The following is a 24,489-nucleotide window of genomic DNA, read 5'->3' as shown; positions in this document are numbered from 1 at the left end:
TGCGCATGCGCCCGCCATTTTGCAAGATGGCGGCGCCCAGGGAGAAGACGGCCGGACGGACACCGGGACGCCGGGTAGGTATAAGGGGGGGAGATTAGGGCACGGGGGGGGCATCGGAGCACTGGGGGGGGCATCGGAGCACGGGGGGGCGGCCACACTCCGCCCACGCACTTCCGCCCGCTCCCCCGCACTTCCTGCTGCAGCGGTTCTGCACATCAAATCGCAGTAAAACCCGCAGATATATTTTTGATCTGCGGGTTTTACTGCGATTTTGACCTCACAATGGAGGTCTATGGGTGCAGAACCGCTGCGGTTCAGGAAGAAGAATTGACATGCTCCTTTTTTCCGGGAGCTATTCAGCGCGGCTTTTTTTTTTACAATTTCCGGACCATGTGCACAGTGTGTCCTGTTTTCCATAGGGTACAGTGTACTGTACCCTGCATGGAAAACAGCTGCGGAACCGCAGCGGCAAAACCGCCGCGGTTCTGCGGTAAAAAACGCACTGTGTGAACATGGCCTTAAGGCTGGGCATCCACAATGGTGATTTGTTGAGGAGCGAGAAGCCCCAGCATGTCCTTATAACCTCCTTTTTGTTCAATAAGTGGCAATTTTCAGCTCTCCAAGCTGAATAAGCTGAGTAAAGCATGCATACTGGAAAATGTGAATAGGTAGGGGGGGAGCGGACAGCACTAAGCAGCTCTTTGTGGGTTTGTGAAGAGAACGGCCCTAATTATCCTGGCTGTGATCAGCCCCAGCAGCGGCTCTTAAGTGTCCATACTTATAATGCAGGCTCAGAATCGGCGAGAACATCTGGGGTGCAGACTTCCTTCCTGCGCTCCCTGGCAACAAGCCTGAAAGTGAGGGAGCCAGTATCCTCTTCATCATAAAGCAGAAAACCACTCCCAGAAACATCAGCATTCAGACAAGGCCAAGAGCGGAGAGGGGGAAAGCGCACCCCTGCACACAACACCCTTCTTCCAATTACGCCACATGAGTGGAGAGCTCCTCCACAGCCCTGCTCTTAGCATCAGATGTGGGGCCCTACGAAAAAGGAAAACCGCACGCTCCTTTATTTAGCAAAAAAGGAAAATGTGTGCAAATTGGAGACTGCCACAAGCGCGCAGGAGCCAGGCAACGCCGACTGATCTACCCCCACATTTAATATTACAGAGGCCGTGTAAATGCTTTCAGCTGTCTCCAAAGTCTAAATATGAAAGCCGCAGCTGCCTCCTCTGGACACGTAGACCAAGTGCTGAGCGGCTCAGGCCTCCTGCCAGAAGCCATTAGTTGTCATTAACCTAGTTAGTGATGAAAGGGAAGGAAAACGCTGCAGGAACAACCATAATCACCTACCACATGAGAGTCACCGGAGAACCCACCAGGCCGGCACCTCCACCACCAGGCCGGTGGCACCTCCACCACCAGGCCGGTATCTCCACCACCAGGCCGGCACCTCCACCACCAGGCCGGCGGCACCTCCACCACCAGGCCGGCGGCACCTCCACCACCAGGCCGGCGGCACCTCCACCACCAGGCCGGCGGCACCTCCACCACCAGGCCGGCGGCACCTCCACCACCAGGCCGGCGGCACCTCCACCACCAGGCCGGCGGCACCTCCACCACCAGGCCGGCGGCACCTCCACCACCAGGCCGGCGGCACCTCCACCACCAGGCCGGCGGCACCTCCACCACCAGGCCGGCGGCACCTCCACCACCAGGCCGGCGGCACCTCCACCACCAGGCCGGCGGCATCTCCACCACCAGGCCGGCGGCACCTCCACCACCAGGCCGGCGGCACCTCCACCACCAGGCCGGCGGCACCTCCACCACCAGGCCGGCGGCACCTCCACCACCAGGCCGGCGGCACCTCCACCACCAGGCCGGCGGCACCTCCACCACCAGGCCGGCGGCACCTCCACCACCAGGCCGGCGGCACCTCCACCACCAGGCCGGCGGCACCTCCACCACCAGGCCGGCGGCACCTCCACCACCAGGCCGGCGGCATCTCCACCACCAGGCCGGCGGCATCTCCAACGTTCAAGTACACACTGACCTCATGAGGCTCCTGAGGCCAGGTGACCCATGACTGGTCCAGACAATCAGTATGCAGACCAGGAAACAAGGGGGTTTGAAGCCACCCATTGATGTATTAAACCTGGCAGATACAACTAAAAAGGTGGCTAAATAATCTCAAACTCATTGGATATCCCATTGGCCAACCTCTTCCACAGACCTGACCGCTCAGTCAGTGCGAGCATGCACGAGACCCCCTGACTTTGGTCCCTAGGTTGTGTGGTGCTCAGAGCTGCCTCATCTAGTAACAGCCTTCAGTATTGTGATCAGATCCAGGATTTCTCAGGAGGTAATGGCAATCCCCTCCTATGGAAGGTTTTTTTTGTCAATTGTCATGCTGGATATTTGCAGTTATTGCCATTCCCTCGCCTCACACTGGAGTGTAAGCTCACACCGCAAAGCGATTTGCTGACATTACCAATACAATGCAGGGAAAGGAAGATAAAAAAAAAAAGTGCAAAGTAAAAAGCGTCATCCTAAAGTAGAGGAGAGGAGGGCTGTGCAGCCACAGCAGCAGCAGCAGGGCAGGCGCCTCCCCGCCCCACTGTCAGTCTGGCCTGGCCCTCAGCTGAACCGCTGGCACTGACGTCAGCTGGCGACTGAGGCAGCATTCCTAAACAGTTCAGACAAACCCACTTGTGGGAAGCTTAGAAAGCCCTCAGCTGTAGTGAAGAAAGCAAAGGCTTGGCCGGGAGCCAGACTACTGAGCTCAGCATTTTGTAATGCACTTCCTTTTTACTTAACAGCTTGCATAATGCCTCAGCCAATCCACCTTTAACCCCTTCTCTGCAACTAGTCAGCTTGGAGAGAGATGGGAGGTGGTGGAAACCGAGAGGGGGGAGAAATGGGAAGAAAAAAAAAAAAAAGTGGGCAATGTCATACTGTGAGGGGCCCCGGAGCACCACATACAACCAACTTCAATAACACAAACATCTGTGGGAAAAAAGTTTTGCGCAAAGAATTACGTGCAAATAATTGAGAATTATCCAAGACCAAACAAACCCCAGCTATGCAAAACTGAAAGAACTTTCTAGAACTTCTCATGGCCATATCTGAGCTGACCAGGTCAAAGACATCTGCTACAGATCTGGTCAGATGGAGACCATGTCCTGTTGGGCCTATTCACATCTACGAGTTGGCACATGCACCCACCCAAAAATCCTGCATGCGACTTAGGCCATTGATTTGGGAATGTGAGGTCTGTCCTCCCCAAGGAGACCCAGCATGCACAGCTTTGGGCCGATTTAATGGTTTCTGAGGTTCATGCAGATTTTGATGAGGAATCGTGGCAGACTTCACTCTGGATTGCAGATGGGGAAACATACAGCAACAATGCACAGCTCACATCCAGAGTTCAGCAGGACCTCCACATACGGTTTACACCAAGGATACGAGTTATTCCTCAGCCAGCCAATGAGACCCCCACCGATCCAAAGAACCGCAGGGCCCTGTCTGAATGGAGCGGAGGGCGAGCATGTCCTACCAATTCTCCAGGGGACAGCAAGTCACTACTGTAACAATGGAGCAGAGATGCACAAGCTACACCTCTACTCCATAGAGTCTATACATCAGTGTTACTGGGCCCTTGAACACACACATACCCATGTCTGCCTTGTTCAGGTCTCCCTAAAAGGGACCAAACCTGAGGTCAAACCTGCCCATAACCAACTGTACGACTCACTATGTCCTATTACCCTCTGCAGGTCCATAGAACCATCTTCGGCTGATACCTTAGCAGCACCATTTATACACCCTAAAGAAGGAACTTCACATAAGGGTAAGCTGTATTGTCATTTTTACCGTCTCGTTATAAATATTATAGTACCATATATTGTGCATTTCCAAACCCCGGACCCCTCTTTTTTTGGCTCCTTGTAACATACTGCACCAATACATATTGGCAGTCTCTGCGACATAACCTCATTACAGCAATGGTCTTGACAGGTTTTCTATACTGTACATATGTAAATATTTATTTTGTATACATCTTTATCATGTCTGTATATAGCCATTTACTGTTTGTCTTGTTTCAGTGATATTGTGATCAAGGCCACAGGTTGGCTGAAACGTTTTTTGCCTATCGCTTCACCTGAACATTTGTTTAAATAAAATAAATTATTCACTTGAATCAAGTATCTTCATAGTACGAGTGCGGTGATTATATAAAATCTTTACACCTCTACTCCATTCAGACAGGGCTCTACAGGTCTTGGGATTGGTGAAGGTCCCAGTGATTTAACCTGCAACCAGTCATTCAACCTACATCATACACTTTACAGAAAACTTTCCAATGCCAAAAAAAAAAAAAAAATGTGAATTCACCCTTAGGGTATGTGCACACGTCAGGATTTCTTGCAGAAATTTTCCTGACAAACCGAACATTTCTGCCAGAAATCCGCATGCATTTTTACTGTGATTTTCACGCTTTTTTGGTGCGTTTTTTTCCCCAAATACATAGAATTGCGGGAAAAACGCAGAAAATCCTCAAAAATAATGAACATGCTCATTTTTTTTACCGCGATGCGTTTTCGTGGAAAAAAAAAACGCATCCATGTGCACAAAACATGCAGAATGCATTCTAAATGATAGAATGCATAATGCATGCGTTTTTAATGAGTTTTTATAGTGTTTTTAGCGCGAAAAATAAACGTGAAAAAACCTGAACGTGTGCACATAGCCTAAAAGTGACCAATTCTTAACAGGATGTGGCACAGTTTTTGCTGTCAGACACATTGGAACCCAAATAGGTCCCAGTATAGTTAAATGGGGCAAGTGTGGATAATTTGTAATGCCGATAATGCAGCGTTATGTATGAGAGCCAGCACTGACCTTGCCCCACTATAGGGCAGCACCATTATGCCACAACAGGAATTGCAAAAAAAAACTAAACATTTAAGGAGGAACAGTATAAGCCGCTTTATCCGAATGAAGAATTCACAGCTCAGACAACCAAATACACCACAAGAACATAAGCAAAGTGACAGCACACACATGGTTAACGGGTCTAATAAGGAACATTTTTACACCCAGTCTGATCCACAGCTGGGCAGGATACAGCATGGACTCGCATGGATCTGTGTCCTACCCAGCAAGGGGAAAATCCTGCAGATACATGGCTAAAGATAGGATGGGTGTGAGCCGCGAATCTCACACTACTGGGCACCGAGCCAAACAGTCACGTCATGACACGAGCCATTCACTATACAGCCAGTATACAGCGCAGGTTTCACAGACGTGAACCCTTACACGAGGTTATAGGGTTAAAAGAGTCCATGTCCCATCATAACCACAGGCGTGATAATCCTACTCCATACAAATCAGGGTCATGGCCTCACACCAGAAGATTAATGTCCCTACAGAGGTGAGAGGAGAATAGCAGATCTGAGCAACGCTTCCTACACTAGTTATTAGATTTTTTATTTTATTTTAAATCCGGAACAAAGCATTTTTCAATCTATATTAAGAATATTGCAATTTTCACACTAGATATATATTTTTAAAATATATAATATATACACACAGTCCATTCAGGAAGGCTTCAGGAGGCTCCTCAGAGGTAGGATTAGTGTCAGGTACCACCTCTATATACAGCATCCACTCCCTCTCCCAAAATTACTTTTGCACCCACTCAGATACTTTAATGCATGGGTTGTCTTATCCCAGACATCAGTGCAGAAAAGTAGCTTAACTTGTGTCCTGCATTGATAGGAATTCTACAGTCAGTTCTAAATAACTGTCAGCAAAAACAGGTCATTGCCATGAGGACCTCTAATCTACAGGGGTGAAGCCATTGATGGCTATACAGAGCAGCAATAGGCCCAAATATTCATAAAAAGGGCAGAATTGTTCAGAGGTCTGGAAAAAAAATTGTAATGCTGTTGTCCCTTTTAGGCCACGTTCACATCCAGTATATACCTCAGTGTTTGTAAACCAAAAATCAGGAGTGGAACAATCAGAAGAAAAGTATGATAGATAGAAACATGTCACCACTTCTGGATTTTTCACCCACTCCTGGTTTTGGCTTACAAATACAGAACGTGACCAGGAAGGGGTTTACCATCTAACTGCTGGATCATTTCCTTGACCATAAACAAGCCAGTGTTCCCTTGCAGGGACACTCATCGATCAGTTGGCAAACATGGATCATTTTACAGCAGCAAATATGCTTTTTTTTCCCCCTACCAGGCAGGTTCAATGTGAAATCAGCCTGAAAAGTCCTTGTGAGCAAGTACCCTGAGGCCAGAGTCACAAGTCTGGATTCATGGTTCATTAATAGATCAGGAGCCTCCTGGACCAAACTCCATGGCCTCGTGCCTACGGGTTTGAGTCAGGAGAGGAGACCCTCAGCCAGTCCAGAAATGGGGGGGGGGGGGGGAATAAGTTTCCTATTCCCTTAAAGAAACAAAATAAAGAACAATCAAGAACACAAACACAAGGTCACTAAACTACTAGAGAAAAAAAATAAACCGTCTGTTCTTTACAATATAAAAGATAACAGCTTGGACTACCGTAATTTCCTTTATTTTTTTGCACATATGAGAAGAGTATGCAACACTGAAAAAATGAACAGATCAGATGTTTGAAAATCAGATCCAGCACACTGATCATAAAATTTTTTTTAATAAATATGCTGGAAAAAAAATAAAATAAAAACACCACCATGGACAATGAATAGGACCCAAATCAAAGAATTCCATTTCAGCCACATTATGTAGGTACAAAAACCCCTCAAGTTTAGAAAATGCTTTTTGCAGTCACTAAGTGAACAGAAGAAAATAAATATAAGACCTGGAAATTCGAGAAAGTCTAGTGCAGCTTGTCATAACACCTCATCCCCCATAAATTAATAACCTTACTTCAAAGATCAATTTTATATTGTATTTACCTTCTGGGGCTTTGGAAGCCGACTCCGACAGCTGCGAGCCACACAATTCCCATAAATCTGATCCACAGAAAATCCTGCCTCTAACAGGCACGTGATTAACCCTTACAAGCAAGGAGAGGAGCCAGCAGCATAGGCACACAGTTAATGGGATGCCTCTGACCTATACACTTGAGCAATCATGTGTAAAGTACCCAGAGACAAGAAGGGGTGGAAACACTTTAAAAAGGATTCCACTTTGACTCTGGAGAATAATTACAATGTGAAACTGAATGCAAACAGATGAAGAAAGTGCAGAGAGTATTCACAGATGCAAGAACGGGCAACCACCAACTACACAGACCAGTCCGAGAACCAAACGTCTACATCCAATCTGCGGCCATCGAACATTTGCATAATTGAGGGAGATTACAATAGTTGCAGACTTATGCTAGGGAGGAACTAGGATAAAAGGGGGTTGTCCTGGGAAAGACGAGTCCCCAGGGCTTTGGAGATAAAAAAAAAAAGTCACTAGTCCACCAAAAGGACTGCGGCTGCATGTAATGGGCTGCAGGGGTCAATGACTTTAGCAGCACCTCATTGATTGTTTGTGCTATTTAAGTCACGATTGATGCAGCAAGTCATAGGTCGCAGTGGTTCTGCCGCCAGTGGACCAGTGTTCTTTTCTTTATTTTAAAGCACAGCTTAAAACCTCTGTAGAGCTTTTATTTTTTTTTTGCCCAGACAATCCCTTTCAAAAGATGGCAGATGTTACGATGTTAACCTTTATATCTCGTTGATGTGTAGTACCTCTCTACATGCCACCGTATGACCTCTGGATTGTCACCTCTTCCTCTGCATCATCCATGCGATGTTGAATCACGTAACAGCTCAATTTGCTCACCATTTCCAAATGATTCTGCAGAAAGTGGATATCTGCAATGTAGGACTGACTCCCTTCCCCTAGAAAAGAGGAGTTTCTCTGGGATCTTTTCAATCTTCCTCATTAAAAAGATTTGAACCAAAATCACTTGTACTCTTATCCTTCATAAGTCTATGGTACATGCTCAGTCACCGCGATCAAAATCCTCAGCGCAAATAGTTCCTGCAACAAGGGGACAAGCAACAGCACCCCAGCATTCATCAACTATCCAATGGAGCCAAATATCCCTTTAAACTAGCCCTATAATGTATGCCATAGCATGGAACTCAACTGCAAGACCAGCCGGAACCAAACTTCGTTCCAGGATATTACAAAAGTGGAAAGGGAGGGTCCGAGAGTCCTTGGGCGTCCCACGACTTTTTACCCCCTTTCCTAGTGTGTGCAATCATTGACAAATGCATGCACTCAATATTACCATGGAGAACACTCACCAGCCATGCTGCCAGGGCATGAGGAGGAGCAGGTGGGTGATGACTTATGGGAACATTTGTTTGTCGCTCCATCTGCTAAACTAATAAGCAACAGTGATCCGCTCTATCCACCCACTGGCCGGGCCGGTCAGGAATGAGCAGCATTTACAGATGGAATGGGCCACCTACGTGCCCACACCGGACGAGTTCCAAACTACTGGCTCTCCCCGCGGAGAAGTGACACAACTGCAACAGCTGAATCCGAGGAACACTGGAAACAGCAAGTGCTATGGGACAGGAGTGGAGAGAAGGAAGCCGCCATCCTGCTCCCATCACTCAAACCTTCCGATGGCAGCTCCTCAGCCAACACGGGAAGAAGCACTAAGGAAACTAGAGCAAGCAAGGACTACATCACCTTCATTGTAACCTAGAAACAAAGCTGCCTACAAGGGTCTACGTCACAACAGCAGGGTGGCAATGCCAGGCCTCAAGTCTTGGTTGATTAGAGGGATTGTCAAAAGATTAAAAAAGGGGTCTGCTGTATTTAGCAGTGTGAATGAGACTGACAGAATGGATAATAACCATAATAACAATATTAATATACCCAAGGTGCCAATTTTGGTTTTATGCAACTTGCAAAACTGGCAGTAATAGGTGTATTCTACATATGCTGATTTTGCAGAAAATGTGTCCAAAAAAGTAAAACATTGGTCAGGCCCATGAAGCGGCCCTCTCCACTGTGTAACCGACAGGTGCACACCACACATCTGCCGACATTCGGATATTCATCAGCTGTTGGGTGTTATTGCAGCACTTTGTACAGAAATATATATAAAATAAAATGACCCTGCGGAGTCTACGTTACAGTCAAAACAAAGAAATGGCAGATAAACACTCGCCGCATTCTGTACAGACTCAGGTACAGAAGAATCACTGAACAGATGTTCTGCCAACTCAATGGGCAAGTGGGAATTATTCCAGCCTCTGTTATGTCAGGAGCTCTCCATTTTCATGAGCCAGCTTAAGTCTACATCTTAACAAGCACAGCCTTGTTGGGGGAAGGGCCCCGAGATCCAACCTTACACATTATGTATTAACCATTGACAATTGTTCGCCCAGAAACCAGAGACTGCTCAGCTGTGTACATGTGGTTACACCAGCACGTCCTCAACCTTCATGGAAGGAGGGCTGCACAAGATGGCATGGTGAGGAAAGGCATTGGCAATAGACGAGCTGTAAAAACTAGACACCAAGAACAGTCATTTCTTCTGTGCTTCATTCCTTAAAGATCCAGCCATTTTTCCCCCCTTCTTCCAAGAGTCATACCTTATTGGTAGCATATAGGGGGTACTTGTACATTTTCGCAGCGATTGAAGTCAGGCGTTGACATGAGCTGGAGAACATGTGTACTAGGGCAACGTGTTGGTGCACATTCACAATAAATGCTCTGAAGTGAGTGAATAGCATTAGTAGATGTTAATAACATTGGGTACATACTGTAGGTGACAATTTTGATTAAAAAAAAAAAAAAAAAGGGTAGAACACCTTGATGTGGTGGGAGGGCTTTTATACTTTACCAAAACAGTGTTAAATACCCCATGTTCCTGACATGTACTATTGCCATTTACTTGCTGCAGGGTATTGGCACATTACAATTTTACCCTAGGTTGGGTTGTGTTTAACAAGGTCATCTTAACAGGTTTAATAACTTTATATAGTGACAGATGAGACTTTTACAGACTTGGCAAAAAAAAAAAAAAAAAGTGTAGTCTTGTGGGTTGGGAGAAGGGTTGATGGGGAGGAGGAAACAGAGTCCGGTATATAGAAAGGTATTCTGACATGAACTCTTGGGCCTCCCCCTGTGGCATGGGGGCTATGGCTACAGATCGTATACAACAGGGACACTCTTAGTGCCAAATAATGTCAAAACCAGCCTAAATCCAAAGGTGAATTTGACAATGGCATTTATGGGAAGTGTGGTGTTATTACAAGTCTTACTGATCGCTGCAGAAAGGGGTGTACATGTGACAGATTGCACCACCAGCTTCTTGTGAAATAGTTACGGCGACTAGGTAGCCACTTCTAGGACCATTACCAGCGTAAAATCAAAGGAAAATATTAATGCTCACATACAACAGGTTTATGGGGTCAGGTGTATGGAATAGTTATCACCACATATGCAGTTGGCAGGTCATGCAGAGCCAGTCAGAAGGTCCTGATGTGGGTTCATATTGTACTAAATTAACCGAGGGGGGGGGGAAAAAAACACTTTACAAAAACAAAAGGAAAATAAAATCCGAAGAAGTCTGGATGAGCGACTCCTGCAGATCACAGGAACAACCACCCTCCATGTGATCAGTTATATACGGTTTTTCGATTATAATTTTTAGACAATGGTCTTGTAAGGGGGACGATGAGACAGCGTGTACCTGCGTGCCGGGTCTGGAACTAGAGAGGCTGCATCCACTGTTCCCGGGGTGGGGAGGTTGGCAGAGCAGTTTGGCGTGAACAGAGGGCAGTGCGCAGTCGGGTGAGCGGTGCACTCCGCTCCCGGTTCCCACACAGAGCACTGGCGCTGCAACAGACCAGAAGGACAGGGACTGCTGCGCTGAGGGAAGAAGTGCCCTGCAGCAATCCAGAGAGAGGGACCACGGCAGAGAGTGCAGAGCCGGGTGTGCGCAGGAGCAGCCAGGATGAGAAGTGCGCCTTCCTGGGAGCACAGTGCCTCAGTAGCGACCAGAGAACAAGGTGCCGTATGCTTCATGTCCGTGAGTACAGTACATGTGCCACAGTGACCACATATGGGACTGATACTTGCGGAGCCACGTTGGGCCCCTACGGGACTGTGGCCCGTAACTCCTTTTCAGCCACTAATATATGGACTATGCTCCGCGGAAGGTTCGGAGCCTGACCACTTCCATCAGATAGTACCTTCCTGGAAAAGACACTGCACCAGAACTATTGAGTTCACAGTAGGAGTTAGAGTTTAAGGACTTCCTGATACAAGTGCTACTGGACTGCCATTATCTACACTCATCTTCTAACAGAGAATCTTGGGAAGGGAGGAGGCCGTCACAGGTCCATGCTTCAATAATTCGTCCACCAGAACCTATAAATATTTATTTGTGGTAAGAGGATAGAGGCGGTTTTAATAAAATTGTAACAAGGATTTTGCATCACATCTGTTGGTAGCAGGGAACAGTTTGGACAATACTGAGCTAGTAATGTGCCCAGGCCAACTGTGGTGTCACCACCTAGAGAAGGACTAAAAGGCCCAGCCACACAGACTGAAAACAGAGCATCTGGATGAGCAGACAGCACCGATCTCTCCAAAAATAAAGTGACATGTTCACAGATCAAACTCGCCAATGCAAGTCTACGGGCCCATGGAAGACTTGGGACAGCACAAGATCGGCTTGAGAGTGAAGAAAATATAAAAAGGGTGAAGAGGATGCCACTTTCTACACAGAGCCAAGCTAAAGCTCAAAGTTGTCTCCGATCATCTGATAAGCAAGTTCCCTTTACAAAAAATTGGCCATGCAGACAAAATGGTTTTTCAGAGCCAGCAAGACAGATGAGAATTTTTTGGGAGGCTCATCCTCATGCACATATGGAATAAGGAAGGACCAACCACATTTTGAGGTCATACGAGACCACCACATTTACATTACAATGGGATGTAATAAATTCACAGTACATTGGGGGATATTGGGAGAAAAATGTGATCGTCGCTCTGGATCCTCCAGGGCCCAGAATTAATTCTACTTTAGAAATCAGGAATGAAGCACAAAGAAGAGCTTTGATTATGATTTTGTTTACTCTGCGATCTTCTTGAATTATTAACAAACACATTATGCAGCACTGTTCTCCGAGCTCACAAAAAGCCCACTGTTATATACCACTTGGCAGGAATTCATTCAGGCAATGGGTGCTGCTACTTTAAGGCTTAAAAAGCTCTAAAAGCCACCATTCATCAAATAAATCTTTCACATCCCCGCAGCCAATGAATGTTTCCTGGATCGTACAGACATGCCATGTGCCAAGTGCCGGGGAGCTTGAGGTGACCTCTTAAAGGAGAACATTCTCAACAAGATTGCAGAAAACAAGGCCTTTCACAAGCCGCAGGATGCTAATCTTAATCTGATATAACTCGAGCTGCAGTAAAAATATAAAACATACAAGTATTAACTTCAAAAAGCAATTAGCACTAGAGCGCAAGTCCGTGCCACCCTCCTCGGTGCCAACTGCAATTCAGCATATCACTGATCAGGTGTGGCCACCATGAACCCTGCGCCATTGGCAACAGGTACAATCAGCCCAACTAAATAGTGGAACATCCAAATTGCAGATGTGTGTGGGATCACTGTTCACACTGAGGCCAGATTTATGGCATTTTATACAATCGGACTTCAACGGAAATCTTTTACCAGAAAATAGGCACAATTACGAGACAAACCACTACTAATCAACGGGGCGCATCTTTGGCTCTCTTAAGGACTGAACATTTTCCCATATGGAAAGGCTTAAGTCATACTCAACATTAGGCAGCCATATTGTGGGTTGGCCAGACAAATATGGTAAGTTCAGCTGACTTCTCTAATGTATGGGTGGGAATGGGGCTCACCCAAATGTTGGGGAAGAGAAGGCCATCGCCAGTGAAATCTTCAATGGCCAATCCTTCAAACTGCAGGTGCTTCTCAAAACCCAGGAGCAATCATGCAGGACGACGGGAGGTCTGTATGATAATTCACCAAAATATGCTTGTATAACACAACTAGTCAGTAATTAGTTACCAACTGGTGGTAGTTTAATAGCCCGTTTATACAAGCAGACAAAGGTTAATGTAGATTGTATAGTGAGCGTAGGCTGATCTTGTATAACACTCCCGGTCCTGTTTACACAGAATGATACGCTGCGGATAAGGATTTGTGCGCAGCACAAAAGATCATTTCACCCCACGAACAAGAGTTTTGCTCTTTAGTCTGAAACAGTCTGTAAGGCTAGGTTCACATTGCGTTAGCGTATGCGCTAATCGGACTGCACTAATGGACTGCGATAACGCAATGTCCAAAAAGGGATCGCGTTTAGTGATCGCGCTAGCGCAGATGCCCGATCTGCGCTAGCGAGAACAGACCCAAAAACGCTGCAGACAGTGTTCGAGGTCCGTCACAAAATAACGGCACATCGCTAACGCATACCAAAAATGGGATGTGTTACATACATTGCGGTCAATGGGTGCGCTAACGGATCCGTTACATTGCGTTAGTGGCGCTATGTAACGGATTCTGTAAGCGGATGCCCACTAACGCAATGTGATCCTAGCCTTAGAAGACTGAAACGAGTGCGCCTGTAAACACTTGCTTACAAATCTGTGAAAATGCACACCTTTAGCCACACTCAATATGGCTGTCTAAAAATTATCCAGTTTGGAGGATGTCCCATTGATGCAGGTGAATGGGGACTTTAGAAGCAAAAATGTGGTAAAAGGCTTTTGAAAACTGCTTGTTTTATTTTCCAAAGCAGTTACCTTATCAAATGGGAGACAAATTGAGGATTTTTTCTACAGATTCTGCAACAAAAGGAAAAAAAAAAATCCCTACCCTGCTTACATGAAGTGATCTTTCACTAGATGCACTGGACCACAGTCTTTATGGCTGTGCGGATGCCTAGACGCCATGAAGACATGGCATTTGCTAAGTATTTATTTCCTAATTCCTAACCACAGAGGGGGAAGAGCCCGAACTGTTGCAACACACAACATATCTTACCACACAGGATATGGTGCTTTGAGGAAGTCAGGAGTCACATGGGAACCTGCTTCCCTCAGATAATGGGATGTGAGGCACAGGAGCACAAGAGGAAGGGTTATGTTGACAGACAAGGGCATGAAGTGATCCTTGTGCAATTTCTTCACTTCCCATGGCTTCTGTTTTACCAGTGCAGAAAGACATGAGGAGCACAATGAATGCTTCCAAGAGAAAAAAAAATAAAAAATAAAACAGCTACAGGAATCTGCTCTGCCACAGGCATATGAAGCACAGGGACATTTATATAAGCTGCAAACAAGTTCACAAAAAGCTCCAACATAGGACATTTAGTTAAACTAGAGCGATACGAGAGTGGAGGAACCGCAGCACATTTAGAAGATGGCCACTAAAGTGGTGGAAGAGCCGAATACAACTTTATCCTTTCGATAAAATGGTGCCAAATGTTTACAGCCTCTGAGTAGTCAAACTGCTGAAGAAAAGTCACATTGTAGACAGCCCCTTCACTGAATCCCCCAAATAAAGGGATGCACATGCGCTTTCAAAGCAGAGTGGAGAAAGTGGCTGCCAAACAGTTGGTGGCGGCGTAATGCCTGGATAGCCAAAGGGTCAGGCATCAAAATAAACCCAAACTGCTTGTCCTTATTCAAGAGCTGCTGCCAGAATCTCATCTCCCCACCGAACACAGGGATTAGGAGGTTTGGTTTTATGTCCCAGGCACGAGTTGTTGGGGATGGTTGGGATGTCACTGAAATGGGAAAATTCGGCACTACTTGTGTATGGTGATTAATTCATAGAGATATGACATCTGCCAATTGTCAGAACTGATAGAGGCAGCCATCTTTGTAATGCTATCGACCACCACTATAGTCTGCCTCTACCACCATTACAATGACTAGTTAGATCACAAGAAAAAAAAAAAAAAAAAAAAAAAAACACACAAAACACCCTTCGCCCACAAAACTTGACAATTACACAAGCTGCTTTATTGAAAGAAGCAGTGATGAAAGTTTTAGTCAGCTTATTACTTCATAAGATAACATCTCACAGGCGTCTGATAAGGGGGCGTCAGAAGGACAAGCCCAGAAACGAAGCATCTAGCAGGCTTCACAGGTTCAGGGTTTCAAAACAGACATGGGTGAACACGCATGACAGAAAACTTCTAGAACAAATTGGGATATCGCTGCACGTATGACAGAAATATTCCACAATAAATATGGCTGCTTTCTTTCATTCACCGTTCTGCCAAGTTATGCTAAAATTCCATCATTAAATGCTGAACTAGGAGCGATATCCGAGACAGAAGGCCTCATTAATTACATTGATTAGGCTTATGACAGACCGCACGTTGTGTAACCCATAGCAACCACTGCCATCACATCTCTGGTTGCTAGGGGCAATACATTATGGCGCAGATTTCCTGCTCAGCACGCATGTACAGACAACTCTGATGTTGGTATATATTTGGGATTATCCACACATGTGTTAGCATCTATTACCAGCAGAGAGTGAACGCTGCATGTTTCCTACACAAAGGGCAAGACACAAGACTCCCACTGTAACCAGTACTGAAATGAGGCGTCTGCACACGTGCGACCCAAATTAATGCTGAGAATAATAGCGACGGGCGACATTGTTATTTACATGTGAAACTGGCGGTTGAGGCAGCAATGACCACATACGGCACAGAGTCATAAAGGAACGACAAGTCACAATGCATGACCTTTTTAACAGCCTTGAAAATAACCAAGTATTTATGATAAAGGAAGAAAAAAAAAAAAAAAAAAGCTACGGTAAGTGCAATAGTAAAACCAGTGCCACAGAATGCATAAAGCAGGGCTATAATGGAGCCAGTAATGCGGCCATTAATCAGCAGGCCTTGGACTCCTGCACAGCCAGGGGAATGCATTGCTCTCCCGTGTACACCAGGACCTCAAGGTTGTAGATAACGCCATATTTTTGGGACTATAGCGCATTACAGAAAATAAGAAGGTGGAGGGGTGGGTACATTTTGTTTTTGCAAAAGGTCATTGGAAGTGCACTTGAAAAGCCTGGGAAAAGTAACTGAATGGAAAGAACCAAGACCCAGGCAAGTTTGTCAACATTTCGACAAATCTTACTGAGCATGTTCCAAAGTAAATGGGGATTAAACAGTTGCCGCAGCAGCCGTGATGGTGCATGGAAGGCCCACCTGACAAGACAATTGTACTTTTCTGAGCATATGACGAGTGATGTCCAAGCCTCAGACGTCTGTACCAGGTACATGTTCTGTCCGTTAGATTATGGTCCACGGTTTATGGACAACATCTGTCAAATCAAATATTACATTGTTGGTGTCCTATTACTGTCAGTTCTTTACTGGTTGGTAAAAAAAAAAGCCCATGTCAAGGTTTATTTTAGTGCAGAGGAGGAAAAAAAAAAAAAACTGATGTAGAAACAGATGCAGACATTGTACTTCGCTAAGGATTCAGCTTTGTTTTTCAGCAATCACTGGAAGGCAGATCTCATTTGCGGGAGGGTTTATTCGTTTTCTTAGCTCATTTGTTTGTTTTTTTTTGTCTTGTGGTGTTAGTTTTCTGCAATTTTTAAGCATTTTATGCAGAAGTGGAATCAAACTGAGTGCACCAAATCAAAAATGGTCTTATTATTGGCAATTATCGCATTTTAGGAACTTTGTGCAAAAAGATGCACATTTTGCAAAATGGTACAATATCTAAGCCAGGGGGTGGGAAAAAGTCACTCTGCACATGGAAACAAAAACAAACCCAACTAAAGAAAAGGCCAAACGACAGCGGGGACAGATGAAGAAAAAAAAAAAATTACAATCACGACTATGGCTTAGGGCAAGGGAGGAAAAATAACTAGGGTACTTCTCTCCCTCTGACAGAATTCACCAGCAGACCCACATCCAACACTTTATTTGGAAATGATCAGATGCTTCGCAATTTGGAAAAAAAGTAAATATTTCCCTTTTAATTTTGTATATGTTTTCGTACAAGGTCAAGTCTCAGACTTAAAATACCTGTTGACCCTTTCAAGAGAAGTTCCTGGATAGAGAAACCGGCCTGAGGGCGACTAATGTGCCTCGCCCCCACCCTGTATCAGTCAGCAGTTATTATCAGATGGTCTGTCAGGAGGATCAGAGGGTCACAGCAGGACCAGGTGGGCTTACACTGAGCCGGGAGGCAGCAAAGACAAGTTTAGGTGCTCACAAATTAAAGGGTCCAATAGCACAATTAAAGGTCAAATAACAGGGTTCACATTCGAACACTCAAGGAGGCAACTGCAAACTGTTTAGACTATGATCAGACTTGTATGTTTGCAGATGTACGAGTTTGACATATGTCCAAAAAAAAAAAAAAAAAAAAAGTGCAAAATATATCATGTTTTTTCCAGTTTTAAAATGGTACAGACAGGAGAATGTATAATTTAATAAGGCTCAGAGGTCTGACCATTTTTGTGTACAAGCACCAGAGATTCAGATCATATTTTCATCAGTTTGTTCAATATCAGTTTTTACCATCAGTGGTTTATTACTTTCACATATGGGGGAGGGGAGAGAAAAAAAAAAAAGTTTCTCCTGTCAAACAGTACATAAAGAACTGACAGCAAATTGAAAAAAAAAAATGCAGCGTGTGAATAAGTCCTATGGGGTACAGGATTAGAGCTACCAAGCATCAGGACTTCCAACTATCAGTTAAGGACCATCTTAAGAGATTTGCCCTAAATATTTATGCCCCGTCTCAGACAACCTGTTATTAGTCGACATCCTAAACTTTTACTGTGACTCAAGAGGCAGCGCTATTTGCTTCCAGATCTTTTTATCGTTGGCAATTAGAACTGTATTTTTTAATCATTCCATCCATTCTGAAGTGGAAGTCGGTTAGTAAGCAGAGTACACAATGCAAAGAGCTGCAGTGTAAAGCATAGGGCAGAAAGAACATTCTGGACCTCTCATGACACCAGAAATGGATTTCTGAGGTCTAAAGATTTCCAGAGATTGATGAGAGCAGGAAAGACACCGACACTGAAGAAACGGTCAGGTAATCATTCTACTCGTGCGACTTATCGGCTATGAAGGAAGCATAAAAGTTAGCTGCATGCATTTTATTAGGGCCATGGAAGGTTCTGGGCTGCGCCCTATGAATATAATAATTTTTCAATAAAACTCGCTTATGTGCACCTGGGTTTCTAAATGCCCCAGAGTCCTATTTCCATGCCAGTACCGACAGTGAGCCAACAGATTCCTGTCTTCTCTATTCCAACAGCTGGGTGTTGCCCGCCGTGCCAATGATTTAACCAACAGCCCTTCCCAAATTTACATGATTTTCCACACAGAGCAGGCAATGGAAACAGCAGGCAGACATGTTTGTTTATGTGATGCAGGCAGATACCCACAGCAAGTATACATCCGCCACACAATCTACTTTATTCGCCAGGACATCATGAGCGCTCGATATAAACCCCATATTAAGCACCAGCATGTACAAATTATGTCATGCAAGCGAGGGAAGACCTAGGACACAAACCACTGGACCCCGATGCCCGTCACTGCATTTACCAGTTACCTCAGACCATTACCAGATACAGGGGCAGTCTCTTATTACTAAACGTTTGATGGTAAAGGAAGTTTACTTAGAGCGCAGGCAGGTACCCGCCGCTTCCCAACAGGCAGGCACCCAATGTATAAAGAGCAGCAATAAATCAGTGCCGCAAAACGTCCATAAACTGCAGAGTATCCCCAAAATCTACATCTCCACAAGGAAGATAATGGTATCTGGTGCTACATTCCAAGGACAAGTCGCCCCCAAATCAGCCGCCCAGGACATCATCTGAGCTGCACTGACACATTACCATTCACCCATTCTATCTAAAACGACAACAGGTACAGAGTCCTGTGTGTGCGAATATTTACCACCCCACCATGTGTCTATACCCACAGCACAGATAACCAGGTCTTATCCGCCCTCTAAGCAAACTGGTCTCCCGCCTACAAATAAAACCGGTTTAAGAGAAGGTCGAAGACATCGATTTTATCTCCACTCACAAACATGACAGGAATCTATACTATGTCTGGGTTTGTCCTCGGTTACAATGGGCAAGAACGCAGCAGACGCCATCTTGACTTGTGCAGTGCAAAATAGCAAAAGGGACAATAAAAAGACAGAAGTCCGAGACCTTATAGTTCCAGGGAAACCCATAACCTACATCCACATGACATCAGCACAGCTATATCAGTATTTATTTTACTCGCTAAGGCCACATTCTCACGTTCAGTATTTCATCAGAATTTTACCTCAGTATGAGTAAGCCAAAACCAGGAGTGGGTGATAAATACAGAAGTGGTGACGGGTTTCTATTATACTTTTCCTCTAATTGTTGCCCTCCTGATTTACCTATATATTCTTATAAATGTTTAAAAATGTCATAGAAAAGTAATGACGCACAAATACTGATGTAAAATACTGCACGTGTGAATGTGGCCTTACACAGTGCCATCTTTCCACAGGGCTCACAATCCAGATTGCCCATCAGTAAGTCTTTGGATTGCGGGAGGAATCCAGAGCTAACAAACTGCAGGAGCCCAGCGCTGCAGCACTACAGTGCTAACCACTGAGCCACCGTGCTGCTCACATCTATGAGTGCAAAATATATTAAAAAGGCTATATCCAGTTACACAAGACAGTGAAGACGCACGCTGGACATGGCTGCTTTACATGCGGTAAAACCCAATATGGACAAGTGTCGTGCCCATGTCCAGAGATCTGTTGCATTTGTGCAGTGTTATTAGGCCTAATCTATATGAAACTGGGCCCTAGTGTGAAGCATGTCAGAACGCCCTGATCATGGGAGCACAGGCCCACTCCCTATCTGCCTGTAGGAGGGGGGGAGAAGACAAAAAAAAAAAACCACGAAGCTTCTCATTTCCAGAGAGGGCCCTCTCAGAGCCCGGCCTGCACGCCTGTCTCCAGTAGATTGCATCTTTTTCTTATTTATTGCCCCTTGGCTTTATTTTTACAATGAATTCCTAGCTTAAAAAGCAATCAGCCAGAACTCCCTCCCTGTGAGCTGGGCTGTCATCCCCCACCGCCTGCGTGCAGAGTCAAGCACAGACAAAAACTCCTCGTCAATGCCAACTAAAGAGGTGGGTTCCTCGCAGAAACCACAAATGTACCTCACGACTACAAGAATGTGCCAGGAGAAAAGTGTAAGAAAACGATACGCAACCAAAGACAGAAGGCGGCGGCCCTCTAGGTGGTGGAAAGGACCATGAACAGTACGGCCTTGGCCCAAAGATCTAAACTGGCATCAGACATTAGGAATCTAATGCAGAGTAGCCAACCTCTATTAGCTACGAGGGGCAGTGTCGCCACCGCTTTACATGGCAGGAATGATCCAGCGATTGCCATAGGGTGCATTTTCTCAGCCTTACAGAAACAGAGCACTGTCGCTTTAAATCTGCCGCCTGCCCAGCTTTGTCAAGTCTCCTCTATTTAACGAGCCCTGAAAGCACTAGAAGAGCCGCCTTTGTTTGGTTTCCTTTCGAGGGGGTGACGGAAAACTGAAAAGACACAAACATGAAAATGAGAACAAACTAGAAGACGCCTGACGGCTATTTGAGATGTGAGGCCGCCGTACGTGACGCGGACCCTCCACTCCCAGCACACAGACTTCTGTATTGTTCCCCCACAGATCAGCATTATACTCTAATTATCTGGATATATCGCTCCACATGCCATGCAGAAACAACCAGTGCTCCTATACTGGCAGGTCTGGGCAGTGACCGATCACATGCCTGGACCAGTGGCCAGAGATGCCAGTGCCAATAAAGAAGATGGTATGGGCTGGAACAATACAAATACAATGATAGAGGTGGCGGAGGAGGGGGACATGAAAGGTGGGCATGGTTTTCACTCCGCTCCCTTGTCCTGACAAGAAACAGCTCCATTCTCAGCTTGGCTGGCACAATGCAGCACAGCCCAGGGGTGTGTGATCAGCCCTCGCCACCCCCTGCCCCCGGGAACACCATCCTGCCATGCAGCACAGCCCACCAGGAGGTGTGACCTCTCCTTTCTCCCAGACATCCAAATCTTAAGACATCTCCAGGCAATTAGTCAGGAACAGTCCAGAGACAAGAGGAAGACAACCTTGATTTAAAGGGGCCGCTAACCCCCGACATACAGAGTTCAGCTGATGCCAGTCACACACAGAACGGTGCTGTCAGTCAGATGGAGCAGCGATCAAGAACAGACTTCATGGACTGTCAAAAATCCCAATGCATCAAATGGCTGATAACAGGGAACAATAGACCAGAGAGAAAACAGACAATGGTTTAGCATCTCTAAACCAAGACATAAAACACCTCACAATGAGGAGGACTTGTCACACAGGAGATGTGAGCCGCCATTCCCAGTGTGATTGGATAGTCACATCTCCCCGGTGGCCCGACGGCCTTTGTTTACTTGTCCTACATCATGTCACATGCATTCACGTGACAGCTGCAGCCAATCACAGAGCTCAGTGCCAGTGCTTGCTTCTATAGCACAGGACCATTGAGGCCAGTGACTAACTGCAGCGGTCACATGGATGTACAAGACATAGAACCAGTACACAAACTCTCAGGGAGCACTGGGGTCTAATGGGGTAGCTACATTTACTGGTTTCAGCCTCGTGCCTGCTATTAGGGCGCAGGTATAAGACGTATGTGAATGCCAAGATGAGACTAGACCTATTACAGGCTATGCCCAGGACTGACCCGTATGCCAGATACACCAGCCCGTACAATACACAGTGGTGACATCCCCACACCAGCCTGTACCCGGCAGTGGCACACACACGACCAGCCTGTACCCGGCAGTGGCGCACACTATACACACAACCAGCCTGTACCCGGCAGTGGCGCACACTATACACACAACCAGCCTGTACCCGGCAGAGTGGCACACAAGTACATATTATACACACACACAAACACATCTATACCCACCAGTGACATACATATACACACACGCCTGTACCGTACCCACCAAGGATACACACATTAGCACCCAGCAGTGACACATGTACATCTTATACACACAGGCCTATAATCAGCAGTTTATACACACACACGGACCAGCCTGCCCCCGGCAGCGACACACACACACGGACCAGCCTGCCCCCGGCAGCGACACACACACACGGACCAGCCTGCCCCCGGCAGCGGAGGCCGGAGCCCACAACAAAGGCCGTTGGTCCCGCAGCCTCCGGCCGCAGAGCTTTGTGTGCGGCTCCGTCACATTCCTGCCTTTGTTCTCCGCGGAGGTCGGGGCTCCGGTACATGATGTGATCGCGGGGTCGGGACTCACCCACTTGCAGGACATTGTCCACGCAGCCGCCCTCCAGGAGCGCGATCCCCCGGCGGAAGGGGAGTCTGTTCTCATCGCTGCCGTCTGCTCCGCCTGTCACCGCCGCTGCAGCTACAGCCGCTGTCGCCGCCACGGAGGCCGCCCCTGTGGACGCCGTGCCCCCCGCCACTGTGCTCGCCCCCCCGGGGGAGGCCCCGTCCTCTCCGCCGGTGTTAAAGGACGAGTACATGCAGATCTCCCTCTCGCTGCGGGGGAAGGACCAGTAGACGATGCGGCGCTGCACGGGCTCCGGGATCCTCTCGAAGCGCTCCTCCACCCTCTGGAAGGGCCACTTCTCTGCCACCTTGCGGGCCGCGATGTCTAGCAGGGACTCCGGGTTCTGTGTCTTTCCGGAGTGGCCGTGAGCCGAGCTGCTGGCCCCGCATTGGGCCCCTCCACCAGCCGCCCGCTGGCCCGGCCTGCATGCCGAGCCGAAGCCAGGTCTGCAGCAGAGCCGTTTTGCGGGAGGCTGCTGACCGCGCTCCGCCATGATCGCACCGCTTCTGAGCAGCCAGCGGAAGTGGCCGCACGTTATAAACTGGGGGGAGGAAGGGCGAGATTGGCATTCAACATAGCGGTGCAAAAACCACGCCCCTCCGGCGCATTACCACGCCCAGTCTAGTATAACCACGCCTTTAGAATGCCCTTAACGCCTACTTTACGTGGTGAACACGCCTATTTCTCACACTTGACACGCCCATCCAGAAATGAAAATAAGATTAAACTTCGTGACGTCACGGGAAATAGGCGTGTCCAAAACATCCACCACCCTTTAGGAAACATAAATAGAGGAGTGGAGGCTGTATGGGTATTAGAGCACGAGTGGGCGGAGGAAGGTGCGGAGGGGAGGGCTGTCCTTTCATGTTCTCCTCGGACTTTGATGTTGGACGTGACCGGGATATCGCGCCTCCTGACGGGAAAAACAGGAGGACTCTGCGGAAGAGGATGTGGGCGTGGCCGTGGTGGAGCAGGCTGTGGGCGTGGCCGGCTGAACCTTGTGACCTCGGCTGGCGAGGAGCCCCGGCGGCGAAGGCGGCTGGTGACGTCACGGCCCCTTTCAAAACAAAAGAAATGTAGCAGTCAGGAAGTGCGAGAGAGACAGAGCGAGCGCTGACAGGGGGCGGGGCGAGCGGCGGACACACCCCCGGTAACCCTGTGTGTGCCGGGAGCTGTCAGCAGCCGGAGCCCGGGCGGCACGTCACGTGGCGGGATACAGCTGTGCACGGGCCCGGGGAGCTCGGTATAATACGGGCAGCGGCGTCCGCGGAAGTCACGGGGCGTCCATAGTAAAAGTCTGAATGTCCCCCCAAAAAATAATACTAATGCGGCCTGTGCTGGCACCTATGCAAATCACAGTCACGTGGCCGCCGCTCCCGGAGGCTCCCAGCGCGTGATGCGAGGACCCGCAGGTCTGCAGTCAGAGGGGGCACATGGGGGGCTGCACACCCTCTACTGTCCACATACAGGAGCGGCGGGGGATCATCATCCCGGGGATTATTACACATGATCGCCCCCCTACTAGTGCTGTGCCCCCATGGGAAGAGCTATAGACAGAGGTGTCTGTATGGGGGTAATGTGCATCCTGGATATGTGTCCCCCCTGCAGCTATAGACAGAGCTGTCTGTATGGGGGTAATGTGCATCCTGGATATGTGTCCCCCCTGCAGCTATAGACAGAGGTGTCTGTATGGGGGTAATGTGCATCCTGGATATGTGTCCCCCCTGCAGCTATATACAGAGCTGTCTGTATGGGGGTAATGTGCATCCTGGATATGTGTCCCCCCTGCAGCTATAGACAGAGGTGTCTGTATGGGGGTAATGTGCATCCTGGATATGTGTCCCCCCTGCAGCTATAGACAGAGGTGTCTGTATGGGGTAATGTGCATCCTGGATATGTGTCCCCCCCTGCAGCTATAGACAGAGGTGTCTGTATGGGGGTAATGTGCATCCTGGATATGTGTCCCCCCTGCAGCTATAGACAGAGCTGTCTGTATGGGGGTAATGTGCATCCTGGATATGTGTCCCCCCTGCAGCTATAGACAGAGGTGTCT

The 24,489-nt window shown here is 47.3% G+C and overlaps 1 protein-coding gene across 1 annotated transcript in view; it reads right to left on the bottom strand.

Moving 5' to 3' along the window:
- Positions 1-22,938, bottom strand: part of ZSWIM6 (zinc finger SWIM-type containing 6) — a 108,380-nt gene extending 85,442 nt beyond the window's left edge. The window contains exon 1 of the mRNA XM_069749112.1: positions 22,401-22,938. Within this exon, the coding sequence (XP_069605213.1) occupies positions 22,401-22,929 (529 nt within the window). The 5' untranslated portion in view covers positions 22,930-22,938. The remainder of the gene's footprint in view (positions 1-22,400) is intronic.
- Positions 22,939-24,489: the final 1,551 nt, after the last annotated feature.

This window comes from Ranitomeya imitator, chromosome 1 (assembly GCF_032444005.1).
Source record: "Ranitomeya imitator isolate aRanImi1 chromosome 1, aRanImi1.pri, whole genome shotgun sequence".
In the NCBI taxonomy this organism is placed as follows: Eukaryota; Metazoa; Chordata; class Amphibia; order Anura; family Dendrobatidae; genus Ranitomeya; species Ranitomeya imitator.
The sequence above is the reverse complement of the archived record's forward strand: the minus strand, read 5'-3'. Positions and strand labels throughout refer to the sequence as shown.